Source organism: Aspergillus glaucus, assembly GCF_001890805.1.
Source record: "Aspergillus glaucus CBS 516.65 unplaced genomic scaffold ASPGLscaffold_26, whole genome shotgun sequence".
Taxonomy (NCBI): domain Eukaryota; kingdom Fungi; phylum Ascomycota; class Eurotiomycetes; order Eurotiales; family Aspergillaceae; genus Aspergillus; species Aspergillus glaucus.
This window is the reverse complement of record NW_019170478.1, coordinates 97,981-112,824: the sequence shown is the minus strand read 5'-3', so window position 1 is coordinate 112,824 and position 14,844 is coordinate 97,981. Positions and strand designations below refer to the sequence as shown.

General features: G+C 49.8%; 4 protein-coding genes across 4 annotated transcripts; 3 read left to right on the top strand and 1 right to left on the bottom strand.

Moving 5' to 3' along the window:
• Positions 1–149: 149 nt before the first annotated feature.
• Positions 150–2,043, bottom strand: ssn3 (cyclin-dependent serine/threonine protein kinase SSN3; the record flags this gene model as incomplete). The annotated part of the gene is made up of 3 exons (XM_022542949.1): positions 1,516–2,043; positions 1,276–1,435; positions 150–1,227 (listed from the first exon to the last, which is right to left on the bottom strand). The coding sequence occupies exons 1-3, from the start codon at positions 1,616–1,618 to the stop codon at positions 150–152; spliced, it is 1,341 nt and encodes a 446-aa protein (XP_022396710.1). The 5' UTR covers positions 1,619–2,043.
• Positions 2,044–2,610: 567 nt separating this feature from the next.
• ASPGLDRAFT_39313 (putative MFS glucose transporter) lies at positions 2,611–4,115 on the top strand (the record flags this gene model as incomplete). The annotated part of the gene is made up of 2 exons (XM_022545060.1): positions 2,611–2,700; positions 2,751–4,115. The coding sequence occupies 2 exons, from the start codon at positions 2,611–2,613 to the stop codon at positions 4,113–4,115; spliced, it is 1,455 nt and encodes a 484-aa protein (XP_022396709.1).
• A 3,227-nt stretch (positions 4,116–7,342) lies between these two features.
• Positions 7,343–11,159, top strand: ASPGLDRAFT_51924 (putative phosphatidylserine decarboxylase Psd2). Its single transcript, XM_022547639.1, has 7 exons — positions 7,343–7,505; positions 7,575–7,619; positions 7,688–7,903; positions 7,962–8,373; positions 8,432–9,967; positions 10,026–10,777; positions 10,834–11,159. Exons 1-7 carry the CDS (start codon positions 7,371–7,373, stop codon positions 10,990–10,992), a joined length of 3,255 nt encoding a protein of 1,084 aa, XP_022396708.1. The 5' UTR covers positions 7,343–7,370; the 3' UTR covers positions 10,993–11,159.
• Positions 11,160–11,946: 787 nt separating this feature from the next.
• ASPGLDRAFT_29297 (Mis12-Mtw1 family protein) lies at positions 11,947–13,907 on the top strand (the record flags this gene model as incomplete). The annotated part of the gene is made up of 5 exons (XM_022543836.1): positions 11,947–12,196; positions 12,267–12,827; positions 12,877–13,041; positions 13,089–13,257; positions 13,310–13,907. The coding sequence occupies 5 exons, from the start codon at positions 11,947–11,949 to the stop codon at positions 13,905–13,907; spliced, it is 1,743 nt and encodes a 580-aa protein (XP_022396707.1).
• Positions 13,908–14,844: the final 937 nt, after the last annotated feature.

Here is a 14,844-nt window from a genome sequence, read left to right as displayed (position 1 = left end):
CCACCGAACGAAAACCTTCAAATAAATATTAATATATCAAGGAATATGGTATATAATTGTAGCGCCGATCGAGAAGAACATAAAGACACTAACGCCCGCTTTCGCATGCTCAAAAAGAGAAAGAGAATTGAAGACCCATTATGAATACGTTACTCCTTAAGTCTCTTCGCCGCCCTCCCCAACAAACTATCATCCGGCAACCCACTCCTCTTCGTCCCCGGCAACGAACCACTCCTAATATCCCCATCATCCTGCGTAACCCTCCGATGCGGATACCGTCCCTCCAGACCCTGGAAACAATCCGCAGAAACATGTCCCCCCTCCTTAAAGTACGGATGCTCAAGTGCTTCCTGCGCAGTAATGCGTTTCGTAGGATCATATTCGAGAAGACGAGAGAGAAGGTCTAGGCCCTCTGCACCTGGGGTCCCGATGCTAGAGGTTGACGAGTAGCCGCCGTTCTTGAGACAGTTCGTGTACCAGGATTCGAGGCTCGGTGGGCGGGAGAAGTGGTGGCCCGATGAGGCGCGTGAGAGCGCGAGGGATTGGAGTTGGGAGTATTCCGGCATGGAGACGATGCCGGGCCAGGTTTCTTTGCGGGGCATGCCCATGATTTCGATGATGCGCATCATCTGGTTACGCTGGAAAGGGACGGTCTTTTTGCTGTCCATTTTTGCTTCTTCGCCTTTGAATATGGGGCGGAGGGAGAGGAGTTCTGCGAAGATACAACCCACAGCCCACAGGTCGACTGCGGGTGTGTAATGGCGGCTTCCCATGAGGAGTTCAGGGGCACGGTACCAGATCGTGACAACGACCTTGTCTCCCGAGAAGAGGGAGTTAAGGGGTTTATAGAAGAGGCGGGCGAGGCCCAGATCGCCGATACGAATTGCGCCGCTGGAGGTTACTAGGATATTAGCTGGTTTGAGGTCGCGGTGCAGGACCCAGTTTGTGTGGAGGTAGTAGAGGCCGTTTAGGAGTTGAAAGAGGATTGAGCGGACCATTGGGGCTGAGATGGCGTGTCTTTGGGGGGTGGTGTGGTGGTGGATGATTTGGAGGAGGTCGTGGTCTGTGTATTCGAAGACCATGAAGATGCATTTGTCTTCGAGGATGATTTCTGCTAGTTGCACCACGTTGGGGTGGTCTAGTTCGGAGCATAGGGACATTTCCCGGATGGCAGATTGGGAGAGGCCGGTGTATTGGATGGCTTCGCCTTCTTTTTCCGGTTTGAACCTGGTAAATGTTAGTGAACAGATCCATTAAAAGACGGGATATACGCACTTCTTGATGGCGAATTCGCCCCTCCGGCCATCTTTCGCCAGGGCTTTGTATACTCGGCCATATGTACCACTGCTGATGAAACCAACAATGTGGTATTTGTCGCGTACACGGACCTTACTGGTATACCCAGTTCCAGCCGGTCTTCTTGTATCTATGCTTTCTTCATGTCGTTAGCATCTACTCTGTACTGACTATGTCATCGACTATCATCAACCGCAAGAAAGGAAATAAAAGCAGCACTATTAGAAATCAATGCAACCCGCAAAACATTAGAGGGGGAATCGTTACCACGAGGATAAAACCCGCCAAAGGAGTTGAAAGGAGGAAAATTGCGGTTAAACATGATAGACAGAAACAATCACCATGAAATATAGAAGAAAGAAAAATAATAATAAAAACAGAGATGCAAGAATTATACAATTAAAGACCCGTCAACAACTCCCGGACATGCTTCCGGATCAAAATAAACCCAACGGAAAGGCAAGAAGACAGTATCAAACAGAAGTGGCAATATTACCATCGACCGCAGCCTGCAGACTCCTTTTCAACACCAAACTCTGAGAGACAGTACTGGTGGCCACGGCAGGCCTGGAAGATGATGCTGTCAATGGACCCGAGCTGGAGGGTTGTTGGTTGGTCAGGCTCATAGAGATCAGTGTATCAGCAGTACAAGTATGTAATTAGTGTTCACAGGGCATGGACATGGCGGGGTACGGCAATGCTGTATGCGATAAAGAGCCTGGTTAATCTGATTGATGGGCTTGGGATAGGACCAGCTGTGGTGATCCATGGGAGGATTTGCTGGCGATAGTTATCGGTCGGGGTTAGTCAGCAGTGAACATGATAATGGGTATAACACCCCATAACTATACGGAGTAGAGTATAATTATATAATTAAGTACAGGGATAAGAATGGCTTGGTTGATTGTGTTGATAGCTGGGGATAGCTGTACAATATCTAATGCTGTTCTTTGGGGTACTCCGTACTTGGGTGTTTCGGTCTTCGGTCTTCTCCAGCAGCTTGACACCCACAATGCTGCTATCGCATGTTTGCCGAATAAAAAATTTCCATTGAAAAATTGATCCTTCAGGTAAGACATCTAACAAGGCAGACTCAAGATATCTACAGAGTACAGAGTACTACTATAAATACGAGGTAGGCTGTGAACGGGATCCTCACAAGTCAAGATCTGCAACGTCATCACGTCTCTTCGACTCCTAATCTCACACCTCAACAACAACAACCACACAACCCGAGATGTGCGTGTCTGCTCTTGAAAACCGATACTATCAAGATAACCATATATAAAACTAGCAGCTTGTCTCTTCTATACTATGGCTTTCAGCCAGTACAAGGTCACTCCGTATCTGGTGTACCTGGTGTTTATCACCACTCTCGGGCCGCTGCAATTCGGATATCACCTGGTACGGCAGATACTGCACTCAGTTAAATTATATCGCTGACAACTCTTCAGGCCGAACTCAACGCCCCGCAATCCGTGATAACTTGCGAACGACAAAGCATCCACTCATCCGTCGCAAACCTTTCGCCGCAATGCATCCACATGAACCCCTCGCAATTCGGCCTCGTATCCTCCATTTACACACTCGGTGGTCTCCTGGGCGCGCTCCTGGCCGGCCCCGTCGCGACTAGATATGGACGACTATTCGTCCTACGAGCAACGACCATCTTCTTCATCCTGGGTCCCCTGGCAATGACAATGGCTGGTAGCATCGCCGTGATAAGCGTTGGTAGAGTGGTCGCTGGTGTCGGGGCGGGGGCTGCTATTGTGGCTGGGCCCATTTACATCTCGGAGATTGCGCCTCACAATGCCCGGGGATTCTTTGGTGCCTTTACGCAGATTATGGCCAATGTTGGTATCCTCTTGACTCAGACATTGGGGTTATTCATGAGCAGAGGGAACAAGTGGAGGGAAATACTCTTTATTGCTGGTGTCATCGGTTTCGCGGAGCTCCTTGGTCTCTTCTTCGTGCCGGAAAGTCCAATTTGGCTGGCAGAGCATCAGAAGACGACGCAGGCGCGACAGGTACTCCAGCGCATTCGAGGGGAGAACGCGGATATCGATGGTGAAATTGAAGGGTGGAATGTCTCCACGGATCCTGTCGACCCGTCCGACGAAGAGGAGTCTCTGCTCGAGCATCAGTCGGGAGACGCATCTTCCAAGCAACCCCCGGTTACCATCCTGCGTGCTATTACGGACCCTGAGTACCGTCAAGCGATTATCGCTGTGATTGGAGTGATGGTCGCTCAGCAGTTCACGGGCATTAACAGTATCGTGATGTACAGTGTTTCGCTGTTGCAGACTATTCTCCCGACTACAGCCGCGTTACTGACCGTGATGATTTCTGCCATCAACCTCGTCATCACGTTGGCCTGCTCCCCGCTCCCCGACAAGATCGGTCGACGCAAGTGCCTTCTCCTGAGTATCACCGGAGTGGGTCTCGATTCCGTCTTGCTGGCCCTAGGAATCTACTTCAACCACAAGGCCTTGTCATCCATCGCGGCGCTACTATTCGTTGCTTTCTTTGCCGTAGGCTTGGGCCCGGTCCCCTTCATTCTGTCTTCTGAGCTCGTTGGACCAGAGGCCGTTGGGGCGACGCAGAGCTTGGCACTGGGGGCTAACTGGATTGCGACTTTTGTGGTGGCGCAGTTCTTCCCTGTTGTTAATGATGCGCTGGGTGGTCGCGGAAAGGTATACTGGATCTTTGCCGTTTTGGCGGCTGTTATGGGGTCGTTTATTTATAAGTTTGTTCCGGAAACTAAAGACAAGGCCAATGCTGATGAGGTATGGGGTCGGGAAAACCGGAGACGGGATTAGGTTTGGAATTCATAGTCTTATTCAACTAGATTATCATTATTATGCCAAATACACTGCGTCAAACATATACATCATTGATAACATCCTTATTAGACCCAATTCGCGCCATTGACAAAGGATGTTGGATTAGACCAATCAAACAAAACGGTGCCGCGACCCTAATTTGGCGAGAATAAGACAAATGAACCGACAAGGTATCGAGCAATAAGTCAGCATCGCGATTCATCATCTTCCAATCACCTGTATTACCTAGCATCAACAATATCGACAAGTTGTCTAAGCTCCCCGTTGGTGTCACCCGCTTCAGCCTTTTGGGCGGTCAGCTGCGTTTTTAACCTCTTCGTCATGCCGTAATTCGTTGGTCTTATACTTGATTCGCAGGTAGCACGATATGGCCAGTCAGCGAGACGAACCCTACACAGTATTCTCGTGAACGATAGACAGGAACCTTATCCCCTTTTGGTTTTCGCTCGTTGCACTTTTTCTAGCTCTCGTCCATCATCCTGTTATGGTGTCAGAAGTGTACACAAAGAAAGGACCAGAAGATGAGATTGAGTTCAGGAGATTGTGCCCCATCAGTCTGGAGTAGGCGTGGTGTAGCGGGTATAGCGGCTTCATAGTTGGATTGAAATAATATAAGGCGCCGGCAACCTTGTGATCCTGCTTGATATCACTGACCCTGGGGCTCGCTTTTTCATGAGAGTCCACAGCGTGTCTGCTTCACCTGCAATATCCTTGGTACTAAACATAGACTTGTCATTAGTTTATGGCATTAGATGCGCATCCTTTGAAGGGTGTCAGCGTGTTGGATAAGACATCCAAATCATGGCACGATTACTGTGCTTGGAATAGCCCAGCAGTGGTTCTTTCCGTGTTTAGCATAGGTTTTCCGCCAGCAGCGCACTCTCTTTCTCGGGGCAATTGTAACCCGAGACCATTGAGTCTTTTAAGTGTGTCTGGTCTCTTCGACATTTGTTCTCAAGTCTGTATACAGTACTTCTTACTGCGTTCCGCAGAAGTACGCACCACACTGTTGCGTGTGTCCTCGTTTCTATTTCCACGGGATTCATCCATTTGGCGGTCTGATAGAGACATCGTTTTAGGCTGGTCTCTAAACCTCTTCTTCGAGCTTTTATTTTGTGCTCTTTGGTCAATTGTAAATAAATAAATATAGGCCATGATAGCTTTGAAGCCCTGTTGAGTTGAAGGTTCTCTAAAAACTGTCTGTGATAACAGCGAGTTTCCATTCTGGATTCAGGTCTTCGGTATTGTCAGGGTCGACTGTTGTTTCATTCTGGGGGTGATGAAGGTGTTGACACTTGTGTTGAGGATTATGGTGGAAAGAAGGAAAAAAGAACGAGACGAGTAGGAGAGGGGATCCAGGTTTTCCGAATTGGGGAGCATTGGCAGTAAACCTCTTTTCCTACTATCTCTCTTTTCACCCATCCACTCTCATAGCATCTTATGTCTACTCGAAGATTGATTCACTACAGTGTGTCTCTGTGCCCCCAGATAGGTGGTAGGGGTATGAAGCGATGCACATTTTCCCAATAGAAGAAGAGGGCATCTTTAACAATCCCAGGAATGAATACCGGTGCTATTTACGTGGTAGGTCTCTTCGCGTACCAGCCTGCTTGGCCATGAGCTGATACTCTCATGAAGTTGTTACAATGTGCCTTATATTAGGGATGTCTTCCGTTTCGGGTCAGTACGCTGTTATTATGAGAATAATAACAGCCCATGAGCTTGTCTCTTTCCTCTCAACCAACTCTATGATTCCCTTGTTCCCATGGAGGGTTATATGAATCTCGCAACCTTCACAGAAAACGAAGTACGGTATTGCGGATCTTATACTTCTGATAACCTTTGCAAAAAAAAAAAAAAAAAAAAAAAAAAAAAAAAAAAAAAAAAAACTGGAGATAGAGACAAGATCCTCGGTCCATTAGACAGGATCTTGTTTCATCTCAATAACCCAACAATGACGGCAAAGGCAAAATAAGGAGATTTGACAGACCAAGCGACATTATGGGCAGACGTAACAACGCCATCCTGGCAATTTTCAACAATATGTCTACATGAAAGACTGTGATGGGCTTCTGGAAAAACCAGGACCGATCTCATTACCAAGGGGATAAAGGAGAGAAGCGGCTGGCATTATGCCTAACTGCAATAACCTATTTCAAGATTGTGGGAAACAATGCTGCGGATGTTCATCTTGTCTTGGAAGACTTTGATGATACAGAGAATCAGATATATGTCCCTGCAGTTTCTAGGTCAGGATTCAAGTCAGGAAGCTCTTCAGTTCTTAAATTGCGCACTGATACTGATTAGTCTTCAACATCTTCAACTATATTGCAATTATCAAGCAGTTCATAGTGAATCAATAATACTGTGCTACCGTAGTTCACCCTGTAGCTAGAGCGTATCCCTCCATCGTTGACAATGTCTTTAGGTTTCGCGACGATCCGACAGGCTATGCAAGACAAGCTGGGTCTGAGAATTCATTCCCGAGCCAGATCCGAGAGGCATTTTCAGGCAGAAATCTGGGATAAATCACATGACCAATACAGGTGTCGACAGTGGCACAGTGCGTAGGCAGCCACTTTCTGCCCCTAGCACACCGGCCAATCAAAGACCTAGATCGGGCATGTACATATCAAGTTCAAACGGTTTTGAATGACATTTTTTGGGGAAATTATATCAGAGTGCACGTTATGCGCCTGTACCCTGGAAAGATGTAACCATTGACTGTGGCTTAGGTTGTCATGGCTGAACTTCATAATTTTATACACCAGCCCACTTGATATATATAGAACTCCACTGCCTTCTTTCCATGCTTTCCGGCTGGTTATCCCTCATCCCTCATAGCCCTTCCAATTGACACAATCTAATAAACTTCCATAACTAACCTCCTCTCTGAATAATTACCTCTGGCGGTATCGCTTGTACGGCCGAGTTGATTGGCTCTCTGATCGACCGGACGGATCGAGATCGACCCGGGAATTGGGAGAGTCCATTTATTAGCAGCGACAAACATCGGCAGTGCTCTGACGGTTGAGCCTCCATCAATTAATCCCTTTTCTTCCCCCCCCAATCGTCTTTCTCTCTCATAGCGCGCCCACCTCTACTCTCCTTTCCTCTCCTCCGTCTATATCCTCCGCCTCGTTAATCTCAGGGCAGAGAAAGTCGCGACGCTCTGTCTGACGTGACGTCTTCCCTCATAATCCCCGCATTCCCAATAATTTCGCCACCACCATGGTCCGGTTACCCATACCGCAACGGCTGAGTTCGCATCTCAGCTCGAGGGCCCCGACTCCGGGGCAGAGTCGCACGCCAAGTCCGTCGCGAGGAACAGAGAAGCCGTTGATTCTCAAGGTCGCCGTGCTGAAAGTGAGTAATCGAATTCCTGTTTCCCTCCTGTTGACCGCTTGGACGTTAACGCAATTTCTCAATTACTAGGGAAGAGACCTTGCGCCGAAAGATCGAGGCGGAACGAGTGATCCGGTGAGCATTGTCGCGAGAACATGGTACCAAGATCCCGAGCCAGGAAGGCTGACTGCAACGTGTCTTAGTATTTGATTGTTACGCTCGGAGATTCCCGACAGTCGACCCCCACGATATCAAAGACCCTGAATCCAGAATGGAACGTCGCGTTCGAGATGCCCGTGGTCGGGGTTCCGCTGCTGGAGTGTATTTGCTGGGATCATGACCGGTTTGGCAAGGACTACATGGGAGAGTTTGATATTCCCCTCGAGGATATTTTCCAAGAGGGTGAGATACATCGAGAGGTGGGTGTCGCAATATCATCCGGAGTCTGTTCTGGGACCCTGAGCTGACTTTATAAAGCCGAAATGGTACACTCTCGAATCGAAACGGCGACCGGCCCGCAAGAAGGATAGCACCGTCTCTGGAGAGATTCTTCTGCAGTTTTCCCTGGTCGATACCGCGAATCCTATGGCATCGGCCCAGGACACATACCACAAATTCCAGAATCTCGTTTGCTACGGCGAGGAGGAAGACTACTCCCCTCAGGAATCTTCGCAGGACTTGGAAGATATCGACCGAGACGAAGAGACCTCCGACGATGCCGACGAACCCGAGGTCGCCGAAAAACGCAGGAGGCGTCTTCGTCTGAAAAGTCTGAGAAACAAGAGCTTAGCGGCTAGGGCATATCAGTTTTCTGGCGTGGGCAACGGAGTGCAGGGCATCGTGTTCATGGAGATCGTCCGTGTCACAGACCTTCCGCCAGAAAAGAACGGTATGTCCAGCCAGATCACAGCGAATATCTCTCCAGGTCACTAACTAACGTGTTGCAGTCACTCGGACATCCTTTGACATGGACCCATTCGTTGTCACTTCACTAGGGAGGAAGACGCTCAGAACTCCCGTTATCCGCCACAACTTGAACCCAGAATACAACGAGAAGATGGTTTTCCAGGTCATGAGGCACGAGCAATCATTTACAATCAGCTTCGCAGTGGTCGACCGTGACAAGTTCTCTGGTAACGACTTTGTTGCTTCGGCCGGTTTCCCGCTTCAAACCCTCATCCAATCCGCGCCAGAATCGGATCCTGAAACGGGCTTGTACAAATTTCTCGACCCGACACTAGACCCGACCGGGGCTGAAGATGCAGCTTCAAAATCCGGCTCCAGAGTTGGAACCAGTCCTTCCTCTTCTACTCAAAAGCTCCCAATGAGGCCTTCCCTGAAGTCTCGCAGCTCAGCCACTTCAGTCTCAGGCCGCTCGATTTCACGCCATTCCCAGCATGAACCACCACCGTCGATTCCTCCAATCGTTGTACCGGAGATTGGAGAGGAGGAGCTAGCGGCACCGGAAGAAGTGGAAGAAAGGGATGAGGAAAGCAAAGGTACATTCAAAGCATCCGCAAACGCTACCCCTGACGGCGGCATCGCTCCACTGGATACGGATGGTCTTAAAACGTACAAAATTACTCTTATTCTGAAGCACAAGGAACGATGGGAAGATAAACACTCGCCAGAACTTGTCATCAAAGCCAAATACCTACCGTACCGTGCACTTCGTCAGCAGTTCTGGCGACTTATGCTCCGGCAGTACGATGCTGATGACAGCGGCCGTATCGACAAGACGGAATTGACGACAATGCTCGATACTCTTGGTTCGACTCTGAAGGAAGCTACAATTGAGAGTTTCTTCCAGCGTTTCCAGGCTGCGAATGAGCCGTTGGAAACGATGGACTTGTCATTCGACCAAGTCGTCATTTGTCTGGAAGACACCTTGCAGAATCTGCAAAAGGATCCGAGAGTCGCTATGAGATCGCACACGCCGTCGTCTGGTAGCCAGGATAGCGAAGAGCCGTCTAGCAGTGACGACCTTGCCGCGGAAACCAGCACTAGCTTCCCATCCAATATGGACACACAAGGCACATCTGTGCCCACACTGCCCAGTGACGAGCAGCCTGGCGTTACCGAAGATGATCTCCAGCCAGATGACTTGGGCGATGAGCGGGGTGAAGAGCATGTTGTTGAAATCCGTGAATGCCCCTTATGTCACCAGCCGCGTCTTGAGAAGCGGTCGGATGCGGATATCATCACTCATATTGCTACCTGCGCAAGCCGCGACTGGAGACAAGTCGACAACCTCGTTATGGGTGGCTTCGTTACGTCCAGCCAAGCGCAGCGTAAGTGGTACACCAAGGTGATCACGAAGATCTCTTACGGTGGGTACAAGCTGGGTGCCAACTCGGCCAACATTCTTGTTCAAGATCGGATTACTGGTCAGATCAACGAGGAGCGTATGAGTGTTTACGTGCGCTTGGGTATTCGCTTGCTGTACAAGGGATTAAAGAGTCGGGATATGGAGAAGAAGAGAAGTATGACATCTCTTCCCCATATGGCGTTAGTGGAATAGAAGCTGACCAGATTTCGTAGTCCGTCGCATCCTGAAGTCTATGAGTATCAAGCAGGGCAAGAAATACGATGACCCCGACTCCGCAAGCCAAATCAAGGACTTTATCGGTTTCCACCAGCTTGACATGTCGGAAGTCTTGTTGCCGATCGAGAAGTTCAAGAACTTCAACGAATTCTTCTACCGGCAACTGAAGCCCGATGCTCGACCATGCTCTGCCCCTGAGGAGCCCCGGATCGCCGTGTCTCCCGCCGACTGCCGCTCAGTGGTCTTTGACCGGATGAGCGAGGCTACTAGTATCTGGGTCAAGGGTCGAGAATTCTCCCTTGAAAGACTTCTCGGTGACGCCTATCCCGAGGATGTCAACCGGTACAAGAACGGTGCTCTCGGAATCTTCCGCCTCGCCCCTCAGGACTATCACCGTTTCCACATTCCCGTGGACGGTGTCATGGGGACGCCAAAGATGATTGAAGGCGAGTACTACACGGTGAACCCGATGGCTATTCGCTCTGCACTAGATGTCTACGGCGAGAACGTGCGTATCTTGGTCCCGATCGATTCAGTTGCCCACGGCCGCGTCATGGTCATCTGTGTCGGAGCAATGATGGTCGGCAGCACGGTGATCACCCGTCAGGCCGGAGAGAAGGTGGCTCGTGGGGAAGAACTTGGATACTTCAAATTCGGCGGAAGTACCCTTCTCGTTTTGTTCGAAGATGACAAGATCAGTTTTGATTCTGACTTGGTGGAAAATTCAAGAGGTCCTCTGGAGACTTTGGTACGTTTACCCTTTTCCCTGCCACCAGCTAGCAGCACCCACTAACACGAAAACAGGTCCGCGTGGGCATGTCCATAGGCCACAGCCCCGAAATTCCCCAATTTGAGCCGGACTTCCCCAAGAAAGAGAATGTTACAGTGGAGGAAATGCAGGCCGCTAAACGACGGATCGAAGGCAGTCTGGCACCGCCGACCGAACCGTCTGGGATTCAGTAGTGTCTTTGTGTTTATTTCCTTTCGTTTTCTTTCATTCATTGTGCATTTTAGCGGTGTCATACATTGTCCATGTCATTTTGCAGCATTTAGCGTTGAGGCAAGGACAGGGGCCTTGTGGCATTATGTAGTAACATTTAGTTGGTGGTGATAGAGTGAAGTACATATCTGCATATACAATTATTTTTATCTACATACAAGTATTTACTGTGTTATATGCAGAGTGTCCTATGTAGAGCGTTGTAGTTGTGAGTGTCCCAAAACGGCATAGCGCGGATCCCCACGCGCCGCCGACCAAAACAACCGCGTGCTGCGGCGGCTCGCAAGAGCCAAATCCCAGTCAAACCCGACGCCAAAGATTCCCATACCAAGCCCGCGCAAGGCCCTGGTGCCAGAAACCGCCAAACGACACTTATACTCAGTTTCCTTTATCCGAAAATACCACCCACCCACCCATCGATTGCGGCTCGAAAGGCCGTGCGACCGGCGACAAAACGCGACTCCGGCAAAATCACAACTTCTCCGTCGTCACCACCCACCACCCCGTCAGAACGAGATTACCGCCACCCCTCTTGCTGCGACGAGCGCATATCGGGGTTATTGTGGATATTGGCGGGATTACGATTGAAGCGGGATAGTATAAGCACGCGTTGGATTGGTTGCGACTGCTGCGTTGTGTATTGCGTTGGGTTGCAAGATTGTTGTTGTTGTTTGGGGGGAAATTGAAATCGACCACACGACAGACCGATCGCGTGAATAACGGCTCCGTTCGCTGGAATATACGATTACCATTGAATTGGACGGAAGTGCTGCGCTACAATATTCTACTTTACGAGGGGGACCTTCATCCGTCTAATCTAAGACACCACCCCTCACTCACCCTCCCCCGCCAGTACGACCAAAACAAAAACAACTCCGACCCCGACCCACCTTACCTTAGGCGCAGTCAGTCCTGACATGACCATCACTGTCTCCGCCACCACTACCACAACCAAAACGAAGCGTCGCGAAGCGTTGAGGACTATTGATATGGCAACGACCCAGGCGCAGGCGCGTCCTGCGCCATCCGCCGGGTCTGGGACCGGGTCTGGCAGAGGTAGACCGAGGCGAGCTAGTGCGCGATTAAGCATGAATAATCAGGATAAAAGTGACGAAATTGTGAATGGGAATGGGAATGGGAGTAAGGCGGAGAAGAAGAGGAAGAATGGTGAGTTCTGTTCCGGAGGGAGGGGGGTTGAGGGGAATGTGATGGTGGATGTGGCTGACTATGGCGCTAGCGTCGTTTGATGAAGATATAGAGGGGTTTCAATTTACTCGTCTGCCGTCGAAGAAGGTTAGGTCGTCGATCGAACCGATTCCCGAAGTTCCCAGTTCAGCCCCTGAGGATGCCCCGCGGCAAGCATCGCCGCCGCGACGAGGCAGACCAAAGAAACAGGCGCAACCGCAAGCGCAAGAAAAGTTCACAGACGTCGTGGAGGAGCGACCGAAGCGATCAACACGAGGGACGAAAGCATCAGTCGAACCAGAACCACAACCGCAACCACAACCGGATAATGCGCAGCGGTCGTCACGGAAACACGACCAGTCCGATGCAGCGGCCGCAGAGAAGAAGCGCAGGAAAGGAAGACCTAGTAAATCGAAACCGGACGAGAGGAATGGCTTTGCTTCGCCGGAACAGCAGGGTACTAAGATTACGTTGCCTATGGCTGATACGCCGGTTATGCAGCGGAATAAGGAGATGAGGACGGCGGCGAAGTCGGAGAAGGGGAATCGACGGAGTAGTTTAGGGATGAGGGGGCGACGAGCGAGTTCGTTGATTGATTCTGGGGCGTCGAATGGTGAGACCTTTTTATCGGAATGACAAGGTGAAGATGCTAATGTCTACAGCATTGCCTCACAAGGAAGTCAACACGGCGGATTTCTACAAACACATTGGCCCCGATTTACCAGAACCTCGACGAATGCGACAACTACTGATTTGGTGTGCGACTCGCGCAATGGGCGACAAGCCTTCAGGATCACGGTCTGAGGACGAGAGTGCGCGGCTAGCAGGTATGTAGCGTGGTGTCGAGCTTAAGAATAAAGCTAACGTGATACAGCACGCGTGATCCAAGAGGAATTACTCAAAGATTTCTCGACAAATTCCGAGCTGTCCAATTGGTTTGGGCGGGAAGATTCAGCGCCGCCTGCTGTAGTGGTTAAGAAGCCGCATCCGAAGAATGTTCAGAACGCCGAGAAGATTAAGGAGTTGGAAGAACAAATACAACGGTAAGCTCACCATGTCGAAGACGGATCAGTGACAAGTACTAATACGAAATAGGCTTCAACGAGAACGACATTCCATGAACGCACTCCTCCGACCACCATCCATCCCCCGTATCAAACCGCCAATACACAAGCCCGACGAACCGTCACAACCCGACTCAGCACCAACGCCAAGGCCATCAGAAACAGACACCAAGATCGACCTATCCCTCCTCGACCCCTCCCAACATAAGATCCTCGCCTCCCTAGAACCAACCGCGGAACCGGCCCCCGAACCCGAGCCCTCATCATCGTCCACAACAAATACATCCTCAACACCCCTCCCCCCAATACCACCATCAGCAGTCGCCTCACGCCTCTCCCGCATCACCGGCAACCTAGCACCAACCCTTGACTCCCTAGCCGCAGGTATCCACGACATCGAACTCTACCGCTCCATGTCAGACAGGGTATCATCGCGCGTCCTACGGATCTGCGCGGAACGGCTTGACGAGCGAGACGCACGGAATGCGATGTATCGCCTTGCTATTGAGGGTAGCAGTGACGGCGAGAGCGAGGAAGACGGCAGTAAAGAGAAGGTTGTACTACGAGAAAAGCCGAAGGAGGACTTGGGTGTTATTCTGGGGGCTTTGAGTCGGGTTGAGAGGCGGTAGTTGGTTCTCTTTCTACTTTCGTTTCGCTTATTTGCTGTTAGATTATGTGGATATACGCTCGTTGATTTTACTTTCGGATTGATTTGATTTGATTCTGGATTGGGTTTATTGTTGGCATGGAAAGCAAGCAATGGAGTTATGGGCGTTTTTTCTGTTGCGAGGTTTCGTTGCGAGGTTCTTCTGGATGGTAGTAGGATAGGCTGGTCGGTAGATAGGCAGGTGGGATAAATGGATATGACTGGATGTATATCAATGGTAACTATCATCTCAATCTGATGTAAGATTATATACACAATAGTTAGGGTAGTATTCCAGATCCTAACATGAGACTATGTTTCGGTTGACTGCAGTGTTCCATACTCATGCATCATCTAAGATATGCTGTGTTTCTCGGTCATCCTCTTCAACCATCTCCATGTCATCTTCATCAGAATAAATAATTGAGCCTCGGTCTCGCGGACTGTATGTTTATGTACATAAAACCAGAGCCATGGAAGAACAAGCACTTTCTTGTCGATTCCTCTCACGTGTTCCTTGCTGTGAGGGTAGGCATTAGGAAAAACGCACTGGCTCGAACGTCAGCGGGTGTTGTCAGTGCTGTCGAGTTGCAGCTCATGTATAGATCGCATATAAGGGATTCCCAAGTAATGAGAAAAGCCCTTGCTGCTTGCTCTGGCTTGTATGTACTGATGCATATCCATGCGAAGTTTACTGGCATATCTTCATAAATCCTGAATGTTGCGAGTTTATTTATAAACCATCAACGACGAGAACTGCGATTCCTGGTTCCCAATCTTTTTTTTTTTTTTTTTTTTTTTTCTTTCCCTCTTGATATCGATACCCACAATCGGAGAAGCACACCGCGCTGGTATTTATCGGAAGTAATGGTTTTTTGTGTCGCAGAAGCCGGCTCAAGTAAACGGTCGTCGCAAGCCAG